The sequence below is a fragment of the Trachypithecus francoisi genome, unplaced genomic scaffold, assembly GCF_009764315.1.
Source record: "Trachypithecus francoisi isolate TF-2019V2 unplaced genomic scaffold, Tfra_2.0 Lachesis_group17, whole genome shotgun sequence".
NCBI lineage: Eukaryota > Metazoa > Chordata > Mammalia > Primates > Cercopithecidae > Trachypithecus > Trachypithecus francoisi.
The window spans coordinates 75,703,453-75,730,365 of NW_022681462.1; the positions used below are offsets into that span (position 1 = coordinate 75,703,453).

Here is a 26,913-nt window from a genome sequence, read left to right on the forward strand (position 1 = left end):
GGCTGATCTCAAACTCCTGAGCACAAGCAATCCTCTCATCTTGGCCTCCCAAAGTGGTGGGATTACAGGCATGAACCACCACCACAGCATCCAGACTCTTTATTAAAACAGTACAAAGAAACGGCATAATTTGACAGTTTCAAATGAACTATTACCATGAAAGCTAAAAATAAGGATATACAGTTCAGTATCATGTTATGACAGCTCAGTAATTTTTAATTATTTGTTTCTCAGGCAGTATATATCAACAAAATAAAGTATTTTAAAATTACATATTTTCTATTGGTATCAAATCTTCTCTTTTCCTGTAAGAGCACTAATACAATATCTATGTCCTTTTTAATCTGGAGAGCCCTGAGACCCAGCAAGATGGCTAGGTTTCCAACTGCAAATTTACTTTGAAGTAACTACTAAGTAATTTGAATTTAATAAATATGGTCATATTTAAATTAACACATTTGTCATAACAACAAAATTAACCTTATTCTCAAACAGTATACTCATGAAATTAAATACCGACTCTTAAAGAAACATATCCCAAGGTAATATAAAATAATAAAAACAGCTTTAAACACACAAAATACTCTGTGAGAAAAATCAGATGGTATATCAAAACGCAGTAATGGGTTTTGACACATTATAGCTTGTCATAAAACTGTCAAACCAATATTAGGGGAATTAAAAATTTTAATCCTATCATTTAACTAAGATGACCAACCAAATCAGTATTTTATAATTTTCCCAATGAAGTCCTGTGCCTGCTCTCTCATGTCAACCTTACTCTAACATATCAGTTACTCATTTTTCTTTCTCATAATGATGACAAAATCCATTTATACCTTGCTTTTAAACTTGAAAATAAGTGAGTTTTATAATCACCATGTTACCACTAACCAGTTAAACTCGAACAACTGAATACATTTCTCTATATTTCATTTGTTCTTTCCTAATCTGTAAATTATCAGATTAACCAGGATAACAGCAATTTCCCTTTATACTCTAAAAGAATATTCATCCCCATATAATAAGACCAGTATTAAAATGGTAAAGATTTGATTTCAATAAGAATTTGTAGCATACCTCACTAAGTTAATGGCAAATAATTTAATGTGTGCTGAGTTTTAATATGCTGTTTTCTTAAAAAAGGAACATATCATTTTCTAAAACAGAAGGCTAGGGTCTCTAAAGTAACATTCTGCCTGTTAACATTAACATTTGAATGTTACCAAATACTTCTAAAAATGAAACAGGAACTCCATCTAGTGGCCAGTGGGGTAACTCCATACTATACAGCGGCTGGAGAAAAAATGATTCTGGCATACAAAATGCAACTTCCAGAATACCATTTGTTGTGAAAAGTGGAAGTGAAAATGTTGAGAAAGTAATTAAAATGAGCAAATAATTAATGTATTTTCCTATCTAGAACACTAACATATGTCTTTATTTTAATAAGCAATAAGAAACAAATTATTAAAGCATCAAACTTACTATTTTGAGTAACTGGAACCATGGTGTTAACCTTTGATAAATCTGATTAATTTAGCCTAAATATGAAGATTTATGTTTCTGCTGTAATGCCACCAAACACTTTTTTAAAAGTCTCCATTCATTTATAGGCCGGGCGGTCACTCATGCCTGTCTGTAATCCCAGCACTTTGGGAGGCCGAGGGGTGTGGATCGTTTGAAGTCAGGAGTTCGAGATCGGCCTGGACAACATGGTGAAACCCTGTCTCTACTAAAAACACACAAAAAATCAGCAAGGCGGGTGGCAGGCGCCTGTAGTCCCAGCTACTCGGGTGGCTGAGGCATGAGAATTGCTCGAACCTGGGAGGCGGAGGTTGTTGTGAGCCAAGATCATATCACTGCACTCCAGCCTGGGCGACAGAATGAGACTCCATCTCAAAAATAAAATAAAAAGTCTCCATTCATTTACATATCTAAATTTTCCTCTCCACCCATTTTAAGACCTACAAAAAGATGTCAAAATAGTAGGAAAACTACCATTAAGTCATAAAAATTTTAAGCTAGAAACAGTGAATTCAAAAAGATGAAATATCAGGAATTTATCTTTTTTTGTTTTTGAGACAGTTTCACTCTTGTCGCCCAGGCTGGAGTGCGATGCTGCCATCTCGGCTCACTGCAACCTCTGCCTCCTGGGTTCAAGCAATTATCCTGCCTCAGCCTCCCACGCAGCGGGGTTACAGGCATGTGCCACCACACCTAGCTAATTTTGAATTTTTTTATTTTTTATTTTTTATTTTTTTAGTAGAGATGGGGTTTCTCCACGTTAGTCAGGCTGGTCTCGAACACCCAAACTCAGGTGATCCGTCCGCCTCGGCCTCCCAAAGTGCTGGGATTACAAGCGTGAGCCACCGTGCCTGGCCAGGAGGTTATCTTAAGAATACTAAATGTATAAAGCTCTGGATACATAAATGTTCCCAAAAGCATCTAATAATTTTAAATTTTACAAATTAAAATAACAATCTAAAAGTAAATTAGGTTAAATAATGGCACAGCCATTATTATGCAAGTAAAAAGTTCTTAGGTAACTATTTAATGGCTAAATATACTTAATGATTAAATCACTAAATATAATCAGTGCCTGCCTCTGGAGAATAGGATCTGTGTCTCAGTTGTAGAATTGTGACAAGTTAGTAATGGAAAAAAGGTTGTCCTTTCCCCTAAGGAGCTTGTATGCTTCCTCTATTCTGGTAATAATTTTACAACTAACAACATTCTCTTTTCACCTTTGATGCAAAGATGTTCAGAACTAAAACTGAAGATCAATTTTATGTGCAATTATTGTTGATCCTTATGGCCAGCTTAGTATTATCATTTAATATGTTCAGGCCAGTTCTTAAACTTCTATTGAAATAAAACAGACTTAGCTAACCAGCTACATAGTAAACTCATTAATATGAGAACTTGAAGGTTTTATTAAAATGAGGAGCAGACTCTGGTATTCATCTCAATCTTTAATAGTCATTAAACATAAAAGTTTGAAGATTACAAAGTATCTAACATATACCTGTAGCCAGAAAATAAGGGCAAAAAGGGTGTGGGACAGAAACCACAACAGACATTTAAAATCAATGACAGACCAATCTCTGCACTGAAAGTAGGGCATAAACTAGTGTGTTCCCTATATTTTCTTGTCTTGCCCACCAATCATTTAAAAACATGTTATAGAACGAAAATGGACATTATTTTCTGAAGTTCTCAGAAAAGATTATTATATTAGGCCTGTGTTTTTGTATATCATCTGATAGCAACATAAGCAAGTCATCTCTTGAATACAACTATCTCAGGTAAAATTATGAGGACTACTCTCACACTCACAGACCAATCTGTAGAATATACTATAAAATAAATCGTTATATTCTATAAAAATATCAGTATTATGAAAGATAAAGATAGACTAGGAACTCTTCCACATTATAGGAGAAGAAAAGGACATGACAACTAAATGAAGTAAAAGATTGTGGAGTGGATCCTGTCACATACCTCAACTCCCACATTGCCAAAAATAATACTACATACACAAATGAAAAAACTGGAAAATAAACTTTAGACTAATTTTCCAAAATAGAAATTTTACTAAGTCTAAGGAAGACTCTGGCTAGATAATTTGTTCAGATTTTTAAATGCCACTTAAGGCAGGGTGTGTTGGCTCACATCTGTATATCTAGCACTTTTGGAGGCCAAGGTGGGCAGATCACATGGGCCAGGATTTGAGACCAGTCTGGCTAACATGGTGAAACCCCATCTCTACCAAAAATACAAAAATTAGTCAGGCATGCTTCTGCATGTCTGTAATCCCACCTACTCAGGATGCTGAGGCAGGAGAATTGCTTGAGCCTGAGAAGTAGAGGTTGCAGCAAGCCAAGATCGTGCCACTGCATTCCAGCCTGGGTGACAGAGGGAAACCCTGTCTCAAATAAATAAATAACAGCCACTTAAAAAATTAATTATTACTATTCTAACCAAAACTGATAACTATATATTTTTACATTTATATTTACTTATATAATTATGTATTTACTTACATACTTATTTTTACTTATATAATATTAAGCTGTGTTTTCCTGAAAACAATCCATATTTAATATCATTTAGGAGGCATGCTACCATTTAATCTACCGAATACAAGTTACATCATTTTATCTTAATACAAGGTATTATCTCAAAATAAGTATTTGTTACCACATCCAAATATATCAATTAGAATTAACCACTGGACAAGGTACCAAATTCAAGAACATCTAAAGCCTGATGAAAGAAATTTATTTTTTCCAGGAAAATAATGGATCACAAAAGAAAGGTCAAACTTTGATCTGTCACATTCAATTTCTAAAATAGTTCCAAGATATAATATCTAAGTCTCTGCAATTCCATACATTTACAAAAATCAGTTTGTTAACATACACGCCTTCCCAGGAAGTGCACTTACATGAGTAGCAATTACTGTAAATATTACGTAAATAATCCTGGATTTCCTTTTTGACAATGAATCATAAAGGTAAAAGCTCAGTGTTATAAGAGAGTCAATTTCAGACTAAAACAGAAATTTAAAATTTTTGGTAGGTCAGGTCTTCAAAGTATAAGGATTAAGAAAATAATACTTCAATAATAGAGACGTGAGATAAAGAGAAACCCATCTCACCCTATTCAATTATTCTATATAATCTAAAATTAAAATTATAGTCTCAAAACATTTTAATCAAAAAATATACTATGCATTTGACATCTACTTTTTTAAAAAGACCAATCTGATGTACCAAACAGGTCAATCTAAACAAACAAAAAAATCAGTCTAATACTTTCATGAAGGAGTCTGAGACAGACTGAGAAATGGCACATTTTTAAAGGACAACAATCCTTCTGATACTGGGGAATATGGGCAATAATCCCTTCAAATACTAACACTTTTACCAAACATCCAATTGTGTCACTTAGCTGCTACCAACCACAAAATAGACTATCAAGATTCACTCCCATTGTTTTCCTTATCTATTCTTCCTTAATAAATTAATGAAATACATACATGTTTATTTTCATGAGTAAGAATATAAATAAAGACAGAGATAAGAATATGAGAACAGAGTTGAAATAATAAATAATAAAGGTTTTGGCTGAAAGAAGTAGCTGTTAACTGCTTGTTTCTCTTGGAAATATCTATATATTTCTGAACATGTAACTTTCTATTCTTAGGAAAAGAATATATTTCTTAGATGATAATTCTGTAACCAAAGAAATAATAAACTATATTATTCAATCAATAATCAGTTGTATACTGGCAAAATAAGTAGCTACAGTACTTTTATTATTGAATTTTAAGAAATTAATCATCTTCTTATGAAGTACCTATGGACTTGAGTGATTTATGTATCTGCTTTTCTTCAAAAATAACTGTTGTCAGCAATAGTGTCTGACAAAAATATTTAAAATCCACAGAAGTTTGATTATATTCAGATCAGAATGATGTCATGAAGTTGTTAGACTTTGTCCTATTATTTTCAGTTACAGATAATTAAAAGGAAAAAGTGTACTTTCACCTTTCACAGATAAAGACAAAGGAATAATGAAACTTTTATTCTGTGTTCTAGGGTAAGTGATGACACAGTATCAAATTAAGGGCACCAAAAAACAACCAAATATTACCAGAATACTTTTTAGGAAATAAATCCATCAAGTATTTCAATTGAAGCTTACTATTAGACAACGATAAAATAAGCAAACAAAATTATTCATCCACAAAGACATTTACAGGGATTATTTACCTGAATCATTTCGTAGATAAGATGACATGGCTGGGATGAGGCAGGACTGACTGAGAAGCTCGAGAAGTACAGAAGGAAGGGCATTACTGTTCTGCCCTCTAGTCTCATGAGATGACTGAGCTTCTCCATTTACCGCACTACTCACAGGATTTATGTAACTGGCAAGAACCTAAAAATTGTTGAAATTAATTTGGATTTCAGTTTCACATACTTCAAAAATTTTTATGGTAGGTTAGAAATTCAATCTGAATACTAACAGTACATATTTTCTACTTAAACAGTACCTTATACGATGTTTTAAAATTACTATTTGTTTAAATTTTCAAAAGGGAAGGATCTGTTTTGTCTGAGAGTGTTGCTTACAAAGGATGGTACATTACATAGGATTAGACATATACAAACAATACAACTGCGGATATAAAAACATAGCAGCAACTCTGTATTATTTACATATTTTATTGAATAGACGCAATTCACAGTTTGAGGGTAACAAAATCTTAGAACTTTATACTAGAAGGAGCATTTTAGAGTTGCAGAAGACACATTCAAAGTGTTAACCAACTTCAATTAGCTGATGCAGGAAGCAAAGCTAATCTTTTCATTAAGTATTTCCCCTATACATTTCTGTGGTATAAAGACTTTCTATTCTTGTTCAACTTGCCTGAATCTAGAAAAGTTATTTATCTATTTATTTTTTTGAGACGGAGTTTCGCTCTTGTCACCCAGGCTGGAGTGGAATGGCGCAATCTTGGCTCACTGCAACCTCTGCCTCCTGGGTTTAAGTGATTCTCCTGCCTCAGCCTCCTGAGTAGCTGGGATTACAGGTGTGTGCCACCAAGCCTAGCTAATTTTTGTATTATTAGTAGAGACAGGGTTTCACCATGTCTCAAACTCCTGACCTCAGGTGATCCACCCATGTTGGCCTCTCAAAGTGCTGGGATTACAGGCGTAAGCCACCACGCCCGGCCGAAAAGTTATCTTTAAAAATGTAAGCAACCATGCATCTGGGAGGTGGAGGGTGCAGTGAGCCGAAATCACGCCACTGCACTCCAGGCTGGGCCATGGAGTGAACTCCGTTTCAAAAAAAAAAAAGAAAGAAAAAAAGTAAGCAACCAAAATGCATATAAAAAAGTAACAGTTAAAAAAAAAAAAAAGCCCACATACAACACATTAAACAAGAAAATGCCTGTAGGAAGATGCATCTTCCAGCTACTAGATAATTTCATCCCTGCCACTTTCCTCTCAGTGAAGAAGCTAGTTGAGAGGGAAGAAATACAGAGTTACAAGTAAGCAAGAACAATCTTTATCCAGTAGTATCTTAGAATGCACTGGGAAGAAGAACCACAAGTGGGCATACACATAGCTGAGGATAGTTGGATTAGTTATCAATATTTTAAAATAATACAAAAAAACACATTATTATGAACAATATCAAATTTACAAAATATACCTGCAGAAGGCAGGTAACATGTTCCTCTTCCAGCCTTTGTTTAGTTAAGGCTTGTTCCACATCCCACCCAGAAGCTGTAGAGCCTGTTCCAAAGCCAGTTCCTTTGGCCCAATATAACTGTTGTTCTTCTGTTGATGTAGGGTTATGAGAGCTTGACACCTGTGGCTTAAAATAACAAAAAATGAAAATCTATTACAATTTGTTTTTGCTTATCTTCAAAAGTATTTATCACTGGGAAAGTAAAATGATGCAGCTACTATGGAAAACAGTTTGGTGGTTGCTCAAAAAAACTGAACACAGATTTTCTGTATGGCCCAGCAATTCCACTTCTAGTACTAAAACAGATTAAAAACTGGTACTGAAATAGACACACGTTTACAGTAGCACCATTTAAACTAAAAGATTATCAGAAAATAGCCCAGATACCAATCAACAGATGAATGGATCAACAAACAGGATATTTATTCAGCCATAAGAAGAAATGAAATACTGATATATGCTACATGAATAAACCTAGAAAACATTACACTGAAAGAAGACAGACGCAAGGAACAATACATTACATGATTCAATTTATATGCAATATCCAGAATAGGTAAATGCATGGAGACAGAATGCAGATTGCTAATTGCCAGGGGCTGGGGGAAGGGGTAAATGGAGAGAAAGTGCTTATATTTAAGAATAAATAAATAAATATTTTAAAATATTTATCAAGAAAAGAAGGGATAAACCACCCTAGAACCTAAAAAGTCAATGACTCAAAATTGAATTGAGATATGAGCAGATCTTTTAAGGATATAGTAAAAGGGTATCTCAACTATTCCTAACCCTTTGCATGTTTATATACATTTTATAAATGGCTTATAAACTTCCTCCAAAATGAACCTGGAATTGTATCAACTTAAGGATTGATCTGGGAAGAAATAATATCATTGCACTACCATATCTAACCCATCGAAGACATACATGAGCACAGACAGATTCCCCTGCCTCAGCCTCCCAAGTTGCTGGGAATATAGGTGTGAGCCACCAGGCCTGGCTAATTTTTGTAATTTTAATAGAGATGGAGTTTCACTATGCTGGCCAGAGTGGTGTTGAAATCCCGACCTTAAGTGATCTGTCTGCCTCCACCTCCCAAAGTGCTGGGATTACAGACATGAGCTACCATGCCTGACCAAAAAATTCATAAAGAGGTATTATACATATTTTTCAGATTTATTCATAGATATTTTCTATTTTTGGTGCTATTCTAAAATATATCTTTATAAAGTTCGTTTTATGTGTCTGTTGCTAGTATGTAAACATTAACTAATTTTTATATACTGACCCTATGTTGTATCATTAATAAACTCACTTATGCCACTAATTATTTTGATATTTTCTTTTCTTCTTTTTTTTTTTTGGAGACAAAGTTTCACTCTTGTCGCCCAGTCTGGAGTGCAATGGCACAATCTCGGCTCACTGCAACCTCCGCTTCCTGGGTTCAAGTGATTCTCCCACATCCGCCTCCCGAGTAGCTGGGATTACAGGCACCCACCACCACATCCAGTGAATTTTTGCATTTTTAGTAGAGACGGGGTTTCGCCATGTTGGCCAGGCTGGTCTCGAACTCCTGACCTCAGGTGATCCACCTGCCTCGGCCTCCCAAAGTGCTGGGATTACAGGCGTGAGCCACAGCGCCCAGCCTATTCTGGTATTTTCTACAATACAATTAAATCATATTGAAATAATGAGGAATTTTTCTCTTTCTTTCTTGAATTTCCTGTCTTACTGCATTGGCTAGATCCCCACCCACAACCCCCATTCTATAGTATTATTCTTAAAAGTTCAAAAAGGAAAGGAAGAAGGATCACAGTATAAATTCAGCGTGTCTTGGCAAATGGGAAAGCTTATCAAGCACTTAAATCCTTTCTGTTTTTCAAGTAGATAGGTTTCTTTTTGGTTTACTGAAGGAGACTAACAGAGAAACCAATTAATTTATAATGTCTGTTTTAAATATCCTCTTAGATGTGAAAATGGAACACCCAAGTCTCTGAAAGGTTACTTCAGAAAAAAACTTTACTCTCTACTCCCTAATTAAAACTAGTTTTTTTAATAACTGAAATAATTAAAAGTGAACCTACCTCAGTTTGATTCACGCTAGAGTTTGGAACTCGTGGGGCATGGTGGCTCAAAGCAGAGAGACAGACAAGAATGAGATGTAAGGCTCCAATTTCCAACGCCATCCGCCTTAGAAGTACACCATCATCAGTTGTCAACGGTGTAGTGCTAAACAAGCTACGAAGGACGTGGAAAGGAAGGGTTGGAAGCACATTGGCTGATGGAGATTGAAGAATATGACCTAGATTGAAAAAAGAAGAGGACTTCAAGATTGAAAACAGTTAAAAGCATAATAAGAGGCTACATACAGGATCATAAATTAATAATGACACTGTAATACAAAATAATATCACTAAACTATTTAAAAAACCAAATACTACAAATAGAACAGTAATATCTTAAAATTTAATCACGAATAAGTGTCAGGAAAAACTCTGTCAGACACAGTACACATAAACCTCAAAAAAAAATGGAAACATGTACAATAACAGCTATAGATTATGTCAAAATTATTACAAATAGAATTTAAACTAAAACCTGAACAATAGAAAAGAAGCATTAGTAGTATCTTACAACAGTAAGAAAGTAACTGCTTTCCTTAGGAGTAGCTTTAACCATGAACAGATAATGAACAAGTAAAATTATTTTTTTCCCAATAGTGTTCTACTGTGTTCTAGCCAGGAAGGGGTATTAAATGCAAAGAAAGCAATGCTACGTGGATGGTACACGAAACAATTATTACAGAAGAGATATCATAACTATGCTTTTAAATAAAAATTCATTGTATATGCATTAAAAATAGTGTGAAATTATAGAAAGGCATTTTTTTTTCCTCTTCTGTTTAGGGTTACACCTACTTTAACACTGTAGTAACAGAGTGTTGAAATATCATGGTTCTTATTACACATTCTATGTCTGTATCAAAATATCATATGTTTAACATAAATATGTACAACTATTATGTATGAATAAAAAATGGTTTTTACCCCTCTACCTACTCAAAAAAAAAAATCAGATCAAGCAATTAGAAATTCCTGACCTACTAAAATAAATACAGTTGATACCTGAATAACAAAGGTTTAAACTACACGGGTCCACTTATATGCCAGCATTTATGAGGGATTTTTATTGTTAGGAAAATACAAAGGAAAAAATATTTACTTTGAATATTTGATAGCTTCAGAGTTTCGAGATCTACAAATAAATTCATATAGTTTTATTAGATTAAATATACTTTGTAGTACAGGACTTAACAGTTTATTCTTTCTAAATGGCATGTGAAAGAAATCAACCAAATCAAAACCTTGTGATTTTAAAATAACATAAGGAAATATTAATTATCTAGTAAATATTAAGAGAATAAACAGTAAGTGAAAATGTACAGGCCACCCAAATGAAAATCTACTTGTGAGGCTATCCTGTAATTCTTCAGTTTTTCTTTCTATTAAATAACAATGCCAACCCAAAGGAAACAATCATCACAGCTTTCTCTTATTATTCTATATTATCATGAATACATATTATGGCATTATTTTCCTGATTCTGTTCTCTTTAATCTAAGTATTCCTACCAGATTCATTTTCTAAAAAAACTATATTCAACACATCACTGATCTTAACACATTTTAATAAACCTTTATTGCTATTCAAAATAAAATCTAAAGTTCTTAAGCAGGTTTTTTGCATGATCTGTTACCAATATTAGCTTTTAAAATGTTCACAATGCTGCCTTTTGTACAAATTTTCATCAGCTAACTTATCCCCTCTCATAGATTTTAACCTGGAAACACTGCTCATTCCATTTATTTTCTTTCTGAGATAACTCATCACAACCTAAAACTAACCTGTAGTTCAAGGCCCCACTAAAAACTACCACCCCACTTCATTCACACTGCTGTGTAGTAAATCAATAATCTCACACGCGTGTTTCTCCATAATACTCACTCAAGAGTGCTCAAGGGATTTTATAACTTCCTAATTCTACATGTTTATATACATCCCATGTTACTATTACTGGAGAACATTAGCTACTTGGGGGTAGCTCTAAATAACTGCTTCATGTTTAAATCTCTCCAGTGATGCCCAACAGTTTTGTCAGCACAAGGAAAATAATTTTTGAATGAATACAGAGATGAAAATGAAGATTCTTTACGATTTATTATAACCACTTACAACACCACCTACAATAAATCATCTAACAGCTTAACTATGAAGGAAATAAATGATGAACAACAGGCAATGATCTGGATAACTTTACACAATCTATTCACATATGTGTTGATAAATTTAATACTAAACACTTACTTCCTTCTCCATCATCTGTTACTCCCAATACCAATCGAAGAAGGCACTGGGCATGTTTTCTCTCTTTCAGTAGCACTTCGGCATAGCCCGGAAGACGAAGAAATAATCCAAAAGCAGCCAAAGAATGGGCAGGTATGGGGGACATGGTCTGTACTGCTGACTTGATAGGTGGAGGTTCAGCCGCGATAGTTTCTGGTGCTTCATAAACTAACTCCCCTGACTGTTCAATGGTCACCCATTCAAACTGATCGCTATCCTTTGGCTTTTCCTGAGTGGTGGATGTTACAACTGGAGCACTCACCTAAAGAAAAAGAAAACTGTTTGCTTGGCTGTTCACATTTTCAACATCAGATTCAAAGTAAAGACTTAACTTTAAATGATCTCTTTAAAATACAGGACTATAAGGATTAATAAAACTACTTGCTTTAAAAAACAAGCTTCCGGCTGGGCACAGTGGCTCACGTCTGTAATCCCAGCACTTTGGGAGGCTGACGCAGGTGGATCACTTGAAGTCAGGAATTTGAGACTAGCCTGGCCAACACGGTGAAACCCCATCTCTACTAAAAATACAGAAATTAGCCAGGTGTGGTGGTGCGCACCTGTAGTCCCAGCTACTCAGGAGGCTGAGGCAGGAGAAACACCTGAACCCAGTAGGTGGAAGGTGCAGTGAGCCAAGATAACACCACTGCACTCCAGCCTAGGTGACAAAATGATCTCAAAAAAATAAATAAAAATAAAAACAAGCTACCAAACATCAAGACACACATGACATCCAAAGTATGGCAGCGTCTGCCAAATGTAGCTATATTAGTTATTATTTCCACCTCTATAATTAGTTAAGTATCTGTATGCAGATTCTTGAGACTATTTAAATACCTTATTTCTCGCCAAACTTTTGAACAGTTAGTCTTAGCATTTTTATAATTGTTCCTAAAACAATTATTACTACTGTGGTTATCAAAAGGAGACTTTCTGTCATTCTTTCTACATTTATTAGTTCGCATCAAGCTATAAGGAAAACATTCCCTTCTTGTCCATTAATTTCTATCAGTATGGACTCTAACTTTATTACATAGGTATATTGCTACTATCATTATTAATTCTGATGTTTGAGGGGAATAAGAATTGGTCTCTGAGACCCCATTAAAGCAGGATCCTGCTTGCTATTAACTTATCCCCCATCGTTCTTTAAGCATTTCCTTGCTTTCTAACACAGCAAAACATTCTAGGCTCATGTTCTATATACCCTTCCTCAATACTAGAATTTCTCCAAGGAGCCCTGATTTCTTTTAGTGGAAAATTTTTAAAATGACAATATGGAAGATATATATGCATACATCACTAGGGAGAGTCTGCCTCTGGGTCCTATCAGCAAACATACCTAGAAAACACATGTATGTACATATGTGTAAATATATATATAGGCATAATTTCTAGCATGTATTCTTGAAAACTGTCAAGACCATCAAGGCCATGAAAGATAAATAAAGATAGTAGAATTGTTACAGATTGAAGACTACAAGACAACAAAATGCAACAGATGATCCTGAACTACTAGTACCCTCAAACCATGCAAAAGAAAACTGATTTCTTTTTCTTTGGCCCTAAAGAACATTAGAAGGACAACTGGCAAAAGCTGAACAAGATTTGCAGTCCATTGTAGAGTCAATGCGAACTTCTGATTTGTATAATTGTACTGTGGTTATCTAAGAGAAGTTTCCTGCACTTAGGAGTAAAGGAGCATCGTGTCTATAATTTAATCTTAATAATTCAAAGAGAAACTCCAATTCTGAGCATGGCTGCCCTACAAACTTTTCATTTCATTTAGAAATATTCTATTTATCTTGCTTGGCCATGAATAACGCACTTCACTAAATACTAATTTGAAGTTATACACGCAAACATATAATTAAATGAACAGTGAGCTAATCACAGAGTTATCTCACTATTCACTTAAAACATGAGGATCATTCCTAAGCTTCCTGTATGACTTCAGTAGTAGATCGATAGGTAACTCTGTGGGGTGATTTTTAAATGAACGGTGAGGTAACTCTGTGATTAGTTCACTATTTCTTCCTTCTTTTACATATATATGTAAAAGTCTTAAGCTGATCAGTCTCAAGTGGATCTACAGCTACACTACATGCATCTGTACACTGAATAAAACAGCTGCAATTTTGACGCCAGCCTATTTTGACTACTGAAGCTTAGGCCAGAATGACAATATGAAATAGCCTAATTGTAAGAACATGGGAATTTGGGCACTTTTCACTTCTAAACCATTTTGAAACCCTTTACAGGTAACTTTTTTTAAAGTACCTCTATATTTATTATTTTATGCTGCACAAAAGATAGTTTCATATAAAAGTGCCTATATAATAGAACATTGTTATAGAAGCAGAACTTTACCTCAAGTGTTTACCTTGTGTTTTCTTAAAAGACTATTTCTCAAATGATGCCACAAAACAAACCAAATACAATGAAAGCAAAAAGACAGCAAAACTAAACAACTCTTGATTTACAGTATTCAAATTCCTCAACAAGTGAAAGACCCTCAACTTCATGAATATCAGAAGAGCAAATCAAAACCACTATCATGTATCATTTCCCATCTCCCATTACACAGATAAAAATTTTTAAGTCTTATATTAGATACATATACAATTCTTCACAACAACTTTTTTCATTTTGGCTAACAACTGGAAACAATAAAAATGCTAGTCAACATTAAGACTAATACACACAATAAGGTATAGTTAAATATACAGCAAGTATATTACAGCTATACAAATGAGACAACCACAGGTTTAGGCATCAACAAAGATTAATTTCAGAATACAGGTTCAGCAAAAGCAGCATAAAGTAGAATATAAACTGATTTTTATACAAATGTCAAAAGTATAACTATTCAAACAGAACTGCTTTAGGGTATTAAGATGGATTTAATTTTTTAAACCATATATTATATTCACTTGTATTATGTCACATTTTGAAAGTCAAAACTGAAAAGTACATAAAAGCATGCTTTTGCTCAATTAACAACAAAGAAATTTTATTTCTGATATACTAGGATAAAACAGCTCAATTTCCCAAAGGAAAGAGTCTAATAAGGACGTGTTCACTTTGAATAATGTCTAAAACACAAATAAATTATTTTAAATTCAATAAACAAGATATGATTTATATCACAGGCTTTTAGGAATTATGATATTCCAACCATGTGATGTCTTTAATTCTGATACTCATTATATGTCACAGCAAACTGAGAAGACATGATACTTTCTAAAGTAGTCAAATGCTCCAATTTAAGAACAAAAAATGAGTTTTAGTTTAAACTGGAGAAACATAGGATTAACGTGATTTCAAAATCATAGTCATGGTACTTACAAATGAAAAGACTAAAAATTCAGTATATTTCATTATAATTCTGTATGAGTGTATACACACAAACGTACACATGCACTTCTTATGTTGATTCTGGTTGTATTTGTCAAGGAATTTATCCATTATATCTAAATTATCAAATATGCTGGCATAAAGTTGGTTATAATAGTACCTTATTTTATTCTATAGAAATTACAACAGTGTGCTTGCCATCATTTGTGGATGTCCAATTTGTGTGGTTTCCCTTTTTCTTGAAAAATTTTCATAGTTCATCAATTTTACTAAAAGTCTCAAAAGACAAAATATATGGTTTTCTTATTTCTCTTTTTTTGTTTCATATTTAACTGATTCTGGCTCTTACTGTAATAATTCCTTGCTTCTGATTTTTGGTTAACTGTATTCCTGTTTTCCTAGTTTCCTGAGGTGGGAGTGTACATCACTGATAAATCTCTTAATTATAAGCATTAGCTATATCCCATGTCATGCTGGCATTATCATTTTGAAATATATTGTAGTATGTATTGTGATTTCCTCTTTCATCCATGTGTTATTTAAAACTATACTGCTTAAGTTACAAATATGTGAGGTTTTCTAGATCTTACTGCTAATGATTTCCAATTTAATTCTGATGTGGTTACAGAACATACTGGGTTTGATTTTAATGTTTTTAAAATGTACTGAGACTTTTATACAGGCCAGCATACTGTCTATCTTTCTTTGGAAAGAAGTACATCCTGTAGTTGGTAAATGCTGTGTTCCATAAACATTGGTTAGGTCCATCTAGAAGTTTTGGTCGTTTCTCCCAAAATCTCCTACATCCTCACTTTGTTTCATTTACTGAGAGATAAATGTTATAATCTATTACTGAAATGTAGATTTATCTAGTTCCTCCTTCAGTTCTATAAATTTCTGATTCATGTACTTTGAAGCTATTAAATACAAATTTAGGATTGTTATGACTTATTTTGAATTAGTATTTTCATATTTAATGATCCTCTTTATTTCTTATATGCTGGTCCATAATTTAACTTTGTCATATATTAAAAAATAGGGATAGCAGCTTTCTTCTTTCAAGCACATCTCTTTAAACAGCATATACTTGGGCTTTGTTTTTTTCTCTATTCTGACAAATGTTTGCTTTTCAAATGGGGTATTTAATACACTTACATTCATTCATTCATTCATTCATTTAACTACAGAGATGGAGTCTCACTCTGTCACCCAGGCTGGAGTGCAGTGACACGATCTCAGCTCACTGCTACCTCTGCCTCCCAGGTTCAAGCAATTCTCCTGCCTCAACCTCTCAAGTAGCTGTGATTACAGAGGTACACCACCACTGCCGGCTAATTATCCTATTTTTTAGTAGAGACGGGGTTTCACCATGTTGGCCAGGCTGGTCTTGAACTCCTGAGCTCAGGTGATATGCCTGTCTTGGCCTCCCAAAGTGCTGGGATTACTGGCGTGAGCCACCATGCCCTGCCATACACTGTACATTGTTGATGAGATGTTGTATCAACTCTTGATTTTAAAATCTTCCTTGGAGTGTGTTTAGTTTTGTTTAGCAGATAGGGAAATTATTGGTATATCACCCTGAACTTAGAGGCTTTTGTAATTTATTAGAAGGTCTATTTTGATTTTTCCCTCATTTCTCAAGTGAATCTTCATTAGGATGTAGCCTTTACTCTCAATGTATGGGCCATTTGGAATTCCAATGGAAAAGCCAAGATTTTTATCTCTGAGCAGGACTAAAACTGCAAATTGTATCCTCTCTGTGACAGACAGCAGCTGAAATCTCTGCACAGCTTTTTCAGCATTCTAGTTCATGCTTGCTCTCAAAATGCCTGTGTTTAATAATTCTGGAGCAAGCTAGAGATGTGCAGAATTTGGAGCTGCTCAGCTTTGGCTTCCTCCTTTCTGAATTCTTATTTTCCAGCCAGTATGGAAGAATCAAACTCCAGCCAATACGACTGTGGCTTAAGTCTGAGTTCTACCTGTCCCACCCAACAAAGACTGAGGAATATCCCCGAGAAAAGCTGTATAGACACTAATATCACTGAATGTGATTCTATTAATTCTGTGTTTAAATCCTCTTAAATTCTGTCTTTAAATTTCTGCCTGTTTCTAGTTGCTCTTTAAAGCCTTTAAGTAACTTTTAAAATATATTTTGTCTAGAGTTTTTAACTATAGAGACAACAGAGTTAATCCCATACTTGTTATTTTGCCATCACTGATTTTTGAGAGGCGATGGGCAAGGTCGGTGAAGAATTGTAGAAAATGTTCTCCAATGGGTATAAAATTCTAGGATGACAGATTGTTTTGCTTTATCTTGTTGCTTGCTGTCTTCTAGCATTTTAAAGCTGTAATTCCCTGGCTCATATGGTTTCTGTTGAAACGCCAGTTGTTAGTGTTATTGCTGCTGTTTTGAAAATATAGGTCACTTCCTTTATGGCTGGCTTTAATATTCTCTCATTGTCTTAAGAAATTTTCTTTTTTCTTTTTGGGGGGATGAGGTCTTGTTATGTTGCCCAGGTGGTATGGAACCCATGGGCTCAAGTAATCCTCCCACTTCAGTCTCCTGCATAGCTGGGATTTCAGGGATGCACCGCAGTGGCCAGCTGTCTTTGTTTTTAATCACTTTTACCATGACAGTTTCAGGCATGCATATCCTACAGGAAGTTAACAGTTTCTTACATGTTGAATTGAGATTTAAGTTTTACATCTATTTGGAAAATTTTTCTTCTTCTCAATATTGTTTCTGTCCATGTTTCAACTCACTCTTTTTCTGGGTCTATAAATTCAGGTACGTTAGAATTTTTCACTTCAATCCATACAGCTCTTATGTTCTTTTCATTCCTTACACTTTCTATGCTTCAGTTTGAACCTTTGTTTTTTTTTTTTTTTTTTTTTTTGAGACAAGAGTCTTGTTCTGTCACGTAGGCTGGGGTGCAGTGGCGCAATCTCGGCTCACTGCAGCCTCTGCCACCCAGGTTCAAGCGATTCTCCTGCCTCAGCCTCCCGAGTAACTGGGATTACAAGCGCCCACCACCACATCCAGCTAATTTTTGTATTTTTAGTAGAGACAGGGTTTCACCATGTTGGCCAGGCTGATCTCGAACTCTTGACCTCAGGTGATCTGCCTGCCTCGGCCTCCCAAAGTGCTGGGATTACAAGCGTTGGCCGCTGCACCAAGCTGAATGATTTCTTTTGATACATCTTCCAGTTCACTACTGTTATTATCTGCAGTGTCTCTTTTTTGTTTTTTTTCTGTTTTGAGATGGAGTTTCATTCTTGTCGCCCAGGCTGGAGTGCAATGGCGCCACCTCGGCTCACTGCAACTCCCACCTCCTGGGTTCAAGCAATTCTCTTGCCTCAGCCTCTTGAATAGCTGGGATTACAGGCACCTACTACCACATCGGGCTAATTTTTGTATTTTTAGTAGAGACGGCATGTTGACCAGGCTGATTTCAAACTCCTGGCCTCGGGTGACTCTCCTGCCTTGGCCTCCCAAAGTGCTGGGATTACAGGCGTGATTACAGGCTGGGGTTACACCATGCCTAGCCAGTGTCTCTTATTAAACACACCTAACAGTATCCCTAATTTGATATATTAGAAATTCTCAACCCATCCCATATAGCTAGTATTATCCTGACACCAAAACCAGACAAGGGCATATTACAATTATAGACCAAACTCTGTATTAGTTTTCTACTGCTGCTATAACACATTGCCACAAACTCAGTGGCTCAAAACAGCACAAATTTATCATTTTAAAATTCCAGAGGTCAGAAATCCAAAATAGGTCTTATGGGACTAAAATCTAAGGCTGCATTCCTTCTAGAGGCTCTTGGGGAATAACAGTTCCTCACCTTTTCCAGCTTCCAGAGACTACTCACGTTCCATGGCTGTTGGGTGCTTCCATCATCACATCATATTCTCTATTCCTGGCTTCTGCTTAGACGGCCGAGGAAATCCACGAGTTATATGCCTAATCTCTTCAAAGAGCCCTCTATGTGACTGAATACTCTGACTTTTGAGGTTTCTAAGGCACTAGCAAAAAGTTGTCCAGCCTCACCCTAGGCTTATACTTTGAAGCATGCTTTTCTGATAGTGAATCTCTAAATTTTAGCACCTTCTGTCATCTGGATAGGTAATTTCACAAATTGACAAGCACTAATTGCTTGTATTTCAACAGTTCTTCTCTCAATTTCTATCTTTCCTCTCACATTTCACTATAAGCAGCAAGAAAAAAACAAGTTGTACCTTCACCACTTTGTGTGGAAATCTCAGCTAAATATCCAAGTTCATTACATCAAGTGCTGCTTTCTACATTTAGGACACAATGAGCTAATATTTCCACTACTATATGACAAAGATCCCTTTTCCTTCAGGTTCTGGTAACGCGTTCCTCATTTCCTTCTAAACCTCCTTGTCAGCACTTTAAACACCGTATGTATACCAAGTCTGTTTAATGACAATTCAGATATTCTCTAAGACATTATAGGTTTTATCCACTATGATCCTTACTTTCATCTAGGCCCTCACTGGCAGAAGCTTTATCATCCACATTTTATCTAACAATCTGTTCAAAGTAATCTAGATTTTTTTTTAAATCATGCTACTCAAAAGTATTCCATACTCTGCCAAGTACCCAATTCAAAAGTCACTTTCACATCCTTAGGTATGTATTACCAGGACCCCATTTCCAGTTACTAATCAATATAGTGAACCACACTGAATACTAAATTAGAAAAAATCATTTATGTTGAACAATAATAATGCTGAAAATGTTGGGGTCTTTTCTGCTTCAAACTTTTGAGTAATTATGTCATTGTCTAGTAAGAAATAAAATTTTACTTATTCTGTGTCAATCACCTTATAACATAGTTATATCACCTTATAATAAAAATATCTTTTTGAATAGTAGGTAAGCAATAACATAAATAAGTATTATTGGGGGTTGCATTTTGTCCTCCCAAGATATGTTTAAGTCCTAACCCCTAGTACCTATGAAGTTTACCTTATTTGGAAATAGGGCCTTTGCAGATGTAATCAAGTTAAGATGAGGAAATAATGGTTTGGAGGACCCTACATTAAATAACTGGTGTCCTTATAAGGAGAGAGAGATATAGGGACACACAGGAAAGATGCCCATATGACGATGTAGGCAGAAATTAAAGTGATACAGCTACAAACCAATGAACAGCAATAACTACTGGCAACCAATAGAAGCCAGGAAGAAGCAAGGAAGGAGTCTTCCCTATAGCCCAAATTCAGAGGGAGCATAGCCCTGCTGACATCTTGATTTCAGACTTACAGCCTCCTCAACTGTTGAGAATAAATTTCAGTTGTTTTAAGCCAGGCAGTTTGTGGTATTTTGGTATAGCAGCTCAGAAAACTAGAATAGAGTTTAGAGCTACTATACCAAAATAAACACACACACACACACAAACACACACACCCCCAACATGAAATCAAACAGAATAATTCCCCTACTTCATTCGACAAACATAAAGTTTTGTTTTTACAACTCTCCATGCACCAAACTTCATACTGATTGATACAAGAGCATGGAAAGCACAGACATTGACAGCATCGTAAATGAACATGGGAATAGGTTATGTTTTTAAACCACCAAAAATGGAAATGGCACCTGAAACAGGAATAAAAGGTAAACAAAAAGATATATATTGATAGCAGTATACACTCCTATTTTACTCTCCTATTTCCAATAATATCTCTGATAAATATCACACTTAAAGCAGTATAGAAAAGAGAATGCTAGTGTTACAACCATGAAATCAAGATAAATGCTATAGTGTAGTAAGTTTGGCAAATGTGCTTAATCTTCAACATTTCTTCCATACCCACTAAAGGTCAAGAAGCTCTGTACAGGCCGGGCGCAGTGGCTCAAGCCTGTAATCCCAGCACTTTGGGAGGCCGAGATGGGCGGATCACGAGGTCAGGAGATCGAGGCCATCCTGGCTAACATGGTGAAACCCCGTCTCTACTAAAAATTACAAAAACCTAGCTGGGCGTGGTGGCGGGCGTCTGTAGTCCCAGCTACACGGGAGGCTGAGGCAGGAGAATGGTGTAAACCTGGGAGGCGGAGCTTGCAGTGAGCTGAGATCCGGCCATTGCACTCCAGCCCGGGCCACAGAGCAAGACTCCATCTCAAAAAAAAAAAAAAAAAAAAAAAAAAAAAAAGCTCTGTACAGACTGATCATTGAAAGAGTTATATAATGTTCAAAAAATATAAAGCAAAGGGTATTTCTACAAAGTTAATCCAAGTACATTAAAAAACAAACATAAAAAGAATGAAGGGTTTAGCTATAGAATGATACACTCAATTAGGAAATCTTATCTTACCTGTTGAATTACTTCTGGATATAACATGGGTAGTCTTTCAGCAATAAGAGCCAGTCCACCCATTCCTGCAAAAACTTGTAATGGTGACTGAATGGGACAGGTTTCAAGCAAAGATTCATCCAATATCCCATCCATGCATTCATCACCTGGAGTGAGAGCCTCATCTTCTGGACAGCTAGCAAGTAAGTCTCCATGATCTAGACAATAAATTACAAATAACTGAATAGGTAAGAAAGTGTACATTTTTATAACATTCTTTCATTTACAAAAGCAGGTATTATTACTGTTTTCTTGCTACTCAAAAAAGAGCACAAAACATCATTTATTTAGATATAGTTGTATTATGGCTAGATACTACAATGACCTTTAAATGACTTATGATACTACCTTCTTTAGTCTTGTTATTGGAAGAATGGTTCATGAACTAGTAGCATGGGCATCACCTGCAAGCTTGTTTGAAATGAAGAATCTCCATTTTAACACTATGACGCAGGTCATTTGTAAGCATACTAAAGTCTGAGACGCACCGTCCTTTAGGGCATACTTATAACTTATATCCTATGTTAAAATAAGTAAGTTCTCAAAAGTACTCATAGCAAATAATATGCTCTAAAGTATCCTATTAAGAAAAATTAATGACAAAGACTTCTCTTACTGAAAACAAAAAATTATACCATATACCGTATTAGTTTAACTCTGAATTACTCACAAAAGAAAACCAAAAGATCATGTAAGGAGACCCTTTAAATATTAAAACAAAAGAGAGAAATAATCATGCTCAAAAACTGGGCAAAGAAAATGTACCAAAATTTGCTGAAGAATACAAAAGACCAACAACTAAAGATTGAATTTTACTCATGAAAAAGATGGTAAGTTTAAATAAGTTCATACCATACTCACACTATGAAAATTACTTATATAGCATTTATAGGAGTAAAAAATTGGAAACAACCACAACGTTTCAATGATTGGGAAACAAATAAATTTTCTTACATTTGTATAAAAAAATAGCCAATTCAAAAATGGACATTCAAAAATTTTTAAAGGAATATAAGGGCCAGGTGCGGTGGTTCATGCCTGTATCCCAGCACTTTGGGAGGCCAAGGCGGGCAGATCAGTTGTGGTCAGGAGTTACAGACTAGCCTGGACAACAAGGTAAAACCTTGCCTCTACGAAAAATACAAAAATTAGCCAGGCATGGTGGTGGGTGCCTGTAATCCCAACTACTCAGGAGGCTGAGGCAGGAAAATCACTTGAACTCGGGAGGCAGAGATTGCAGTGAGCTGAGATTGCGCCTCTGCACTCTGGCCTGGGAGACAGAGCAAGACTCTTTCTGGGGAAAAAAAATAAAAAAAAAATTATGGAATATATAAGTAAAAAACAAATATGTGATCCCAATTACATGAGAAAACATGTTTATATGCATGAAATGCCACTCAATATAAATTATAACTAAGTTGTAAGTTGAGTTTCTCACTTTTATTATAAAACAATTCACATAGCTCTCACAGAAACATTAGAAATTAAAGTACACGCACTCATGAAACAAATGATGTTATAAGAAGTAATGCAACTTAGTTTCCAAATGAAATCATGGCCATTTTCTATATTTACAAAAATTCAGTCATAAAAAAATTATATTTTACGTTGATATAATAAAAACACAAGTCAATTAAGTCATTAGCTATAGAAATCTCTGCCTCTTTGTATGACAGACTGTAATTTTTAAAGCAGCATTACGCACATACCTTTTTCAGGGTGTAGTCTTTTATAAGAATCTGTTTTTGATAGACTTGGGTCTGTTATAACTCTTGATCCCAATTTAACAGTCAGATCTATTGAGCGGTAACCCTGAGGAAGTTTTCGGTCATATAGGAGAGTTAAAAGCTGGGCAAGTGTCATTTCAGCTGGCAATGGCTGGCCTAAAATGATATAACTAAGTTAAATCTGGACACTAAGAAAGAAACATTTACTTGGTTTAATTATTAACTACTTTTACTAAATTATAGGCAAGAGTTTGATTCTGAAACCAATTTCAAAACAATTAAAAAATTCAACAGCCATTAGAAAGTTTACAAAAAGTGAGTTTATTTCTGACATAATGAACAATACTGTCTACAAAGTGTTAAAAAGTCATGGGCAAAACATAAACAAAGGAACAGACATTCCCATAAATCTGATGTGGGCCATTTTTTTCTATAAAGGGCCAGCTAATAAATACTCTGAGCTAGGGGAGCCATATAGTCTCTGTTACAACTGCTAATCTACATTGTAGCAGAGAAGCAGCTATGGACAATACACTAGTAAACGGGCATAGCTGTATTCCAACAAAAGTTTATTCCAGGCAGAAGGGGAGACTCACATCACCTAGGTAATGGGCCATGAGAAATGTCATGTCACAAGGACCTCTCCGGACAGAGGTATCCAACCCACCAGTCAATAGTTAGTTGACCTCCACCATGAATCAATAATGTAAAGCTAAGAAGAAAAATTCCTTTGAACTGAGTTGGCAACTTCATTTTAATACAGCATGAAAACGGTGATAAAATAGAGGATGGGTATCCCTCATCCAAAATGCTTGAGACTAGAACTGTTTCAGATTTCAGATTTTTTTTTTTTTTTTGCATTTTCTAATATTTGCACGTACACAATGAGTTATCTTAGGGAGGGGATCCAAGTGGAAACACAAAATTTGTTTGTGTGTATACACACATACACACATCCCTTATATACATAGCCTTAACATAATTTTGTATAGTATTTTTGATTATTTTGTGCCTGTAATAAGGTTTGTGTACCCTGAACCATCAGAAAGCAAAGGTGTCACTATCTCAGCCACCCATGCCAACAATGTGTGACTGTTAGGCATCATCATCATTCCTGACTCTTAATCTACATGCTACCGATAGGCAATCGTTTTCTTACATTTATTCACACATTAAGTACTTAACAGTAAAAATATGACATACCATTAACAGAGTGAAAAAATAATGTGTCAGGGCAAATAAGCAGCATAGTAGCATCACCAGGATACCTGTTTCAGTTATTAAACAAAACCAACCAAAGGACCAGGCATGGTGGCTCATGTCTGCAATCCCAGCACTTTTGGAGGCTGAGGCAGGTGAATCACCTGAGGTCAGAAGTTCAAGACCAGCCTGGTCAACACGGTGAAACCCTGTCTCTACCAAATATACAAAAATTAGCCAGGCATGGTGGCGGTCACCTGTAATCCAGCTACTCGAGAGGCTGAGGCAGGAGAATTGCTTGAACCCAGGAGGCAGAGGTTGCACTGAGCCGAGATCACGCCATTGTGCTCCAGCCTGGGCAACAAGAGTGAAACTTAATCTCAAAAAAAAAAAAAAAAAAAAGGAAAAAGCAACCACAAACAGCAGCAGGCTTTCAGTCTTCACCTATGATGCTGTATTTTTATTAAAAGGTTACTACAGACTGTGTTTTTTAGGTAAGAAGAAACATCAGAAGTAGCTGAGGGACCAGGAAGTGGATCCTACAGGGGATGAAGAGACATTCTGCTGGAAGGCTCTTAAAAATTCTTCTTGCAGAGTCATCTGCCTCATTAACATGGTTTTTAGCTCAGAAGACTCTCTTCGATTTTGAAAACTGACAAGGTTTGTCATTCTGTTGTTAATGCACGCTGCCCTAGTCCTTCAGTATGCCCACCATACATTTTCACCATGTCTTCTTCTATAAGCACCTTTTCTGTGGTGTTAACTTGATCTTCTTTGACACTATCATCACCCTGACTCAAAACTATTTCAGTTATTTTACCACCAGTCAATGAATGAATAATTGAAGCATTATTATCAAAGCTGAAAACTTCTTTGACATCTACTTCTTCCAGCTTACTGCTGAACTCTGAAGGTATATTTTTTACATATGTAAAGAGATCAGACATCTTTTTTTTTCACTTGACATACAGAATCCTTCAAAGTCACACACAGTTCATCATTATCACTAAACATAGTTGCAGGCCAGAGGTTGTGCCAGGCATGCTCAACTGTGTCTTTGTCACTGTGTTCCAAGTATTGGCAACAACATATATGGCATTCTTTATACTAAACTCCTTTCAAAAATTTTCTGCACCCATGCCTCTGTGCACTGCTGCCAGCATGCTGTTCAAGAAAGGGAATTTATATTTTCTGTTCATTGATCTAAAGATACCCTGGTCACATGGTTGAATTAATGAAGTCACATTTGAGGGAAAGTACACAGCATAAACATTAGTTTTGAGAATTTTAGCTGGAGGATGAACTGGGGGATATCAAGTAATAACAAACTCCTACATCGTTCAGTCTAGCTTACGGGAAGTACATACAAGTCACTGGTACAAAATGTTTATGAAACCAATCAGAAAAGATATCTGTGGTGATCCATACCTTTGTGTCAGTGTAACCATGGACTGGTAAGAAATTCACTCCTTGAAAACAACAAGTGTGAAAGGTTTTGCCTATCAGAGCGTGTTTATACTTATGTATGCCAGTTGCATTAGGACATCCCAGGACAGTTATTCTGTCCTTGGTATCCTTAATTCCTGGAGGGGCTGTCCCATCAACTGTAGTCCAGTGTCTTTTTTGGGACAATAACACCAGAACAGTGATATTTCATCAGCATTATCAACTGTTCTAGGAGCAGATTTTCATCAGCCATGACTTTGGCAAATTTATCAAAGAACTTCTCCATTGCTTCATGATCATCAGATGCTTTATCACCAATCTTTAAAAATGTAATGTCGTATCTTCTCTTAAACTTCTGCAACCAGTGTGTTGAATATTCACAGTCCCTTTCAACGTTCAGTTCATCATAATAGATCGTTACTTGTTTCATGATCAGCATACCATTAAGAGGCACATGTTCACTGCCAACACTGATGGATTCACTATTTCAATACACAATCAATATGTTCACTTTTAGCTTTATGAAGTGCTTTTTCTATTTTTCATTAAACTGTATCCACCACTTGCAGCAGAGAACATCAATGGTTTATCTTTGTTTGTTCAGGTCATATATGGTGGTCATTCCAACACCATACTCTCTTGAAAGACGTTTCACACTTACATTGCTGTCCAGTTTCTCCAATAGCTTGTTTTTCTGTGCTACAGATAAACATAAATACTTCCTCTTTTTATTACTATTACCCATAGGGGCATCTGGGGCCTTTTTGAAATTTCCAACACCACAGAGCAAAAAAACAGTAATGCACATACATGTTGGCACCATATGGTGCATCATGGGAAACCTGCTGTTGGCACGTCTGGCATGTACATGTGCAATTTTGTTACCCACTGTGGATATGTAGGGGGGAATCGAGCATGCTAAAAAATACCTGAAGGGGGCTGGGAAGGTCTTTTTCCTCTTGCGGACGCTGAATAAACTGTGTGTTGTGTACCTGTGTTAGACTGCAACCGTCATATGAGGTCAGATGTGGAATTTTCTACTTGTGTCATGTCAGCACTCAAAAAGTATCAGACACTGAATTTTTGGATTAGGGATGCCCAACCAGTTATCACCTTGA

At 35.6% G+C, this 26,913-nt stretch overlaps 1 protein-coding gene across 12 annotated transcripts in view; it reads right to left on the reverse strand.

The window, feature by feature from the left end:
• The window catches only part of BIRC6 (baculoviral IAP repeat containing 6), a 262,265-nt gene that overhangs the window by 63,422 nt on the left and 171,930 nt on the right, over nucleotides 1-26,913 (reverse strand). For all 12 annotated transcript variants that reach the window (XR_004428401.1, XM_033176091.1, XM_033176090.1 and 9 more), the window contains 6 exons: nucleotides 23,132-23,305; nucleotides 21,384-21,580; nucleotides 11,634-11,934; nucleotides 9,354-9,571; nucleotides 7,231-7,395; nucleotides 5,781-5,949 (listed from right to left, as the gene is read on the reverse strand). Coding sequence is in view for 11 of the 12 variants with exons in the window: in XM_033176091.1 (XP_033031982.1) it covers nucleotides 5,781-5,949; nucleotides 7,231-7,395; nucleotides 9,354-9,571; nucleotides 11,634-11,934; nucleotides 21,384-21,580; nucleotides 23,132-23,305 (1,224 nt within the window). In the remaining variant the exon portion in view is untranslated. The remainder of the gene's footprint in view (nucleotides 1-5,780; nucleotides 5,950-7,230; nucleotides 7,396-9,353; nucleotides 9,572-11,633; nucleotides 11,935-21,383; nucleotides 21,581-23,131; nucleotides 23,306-26,913) is intronic.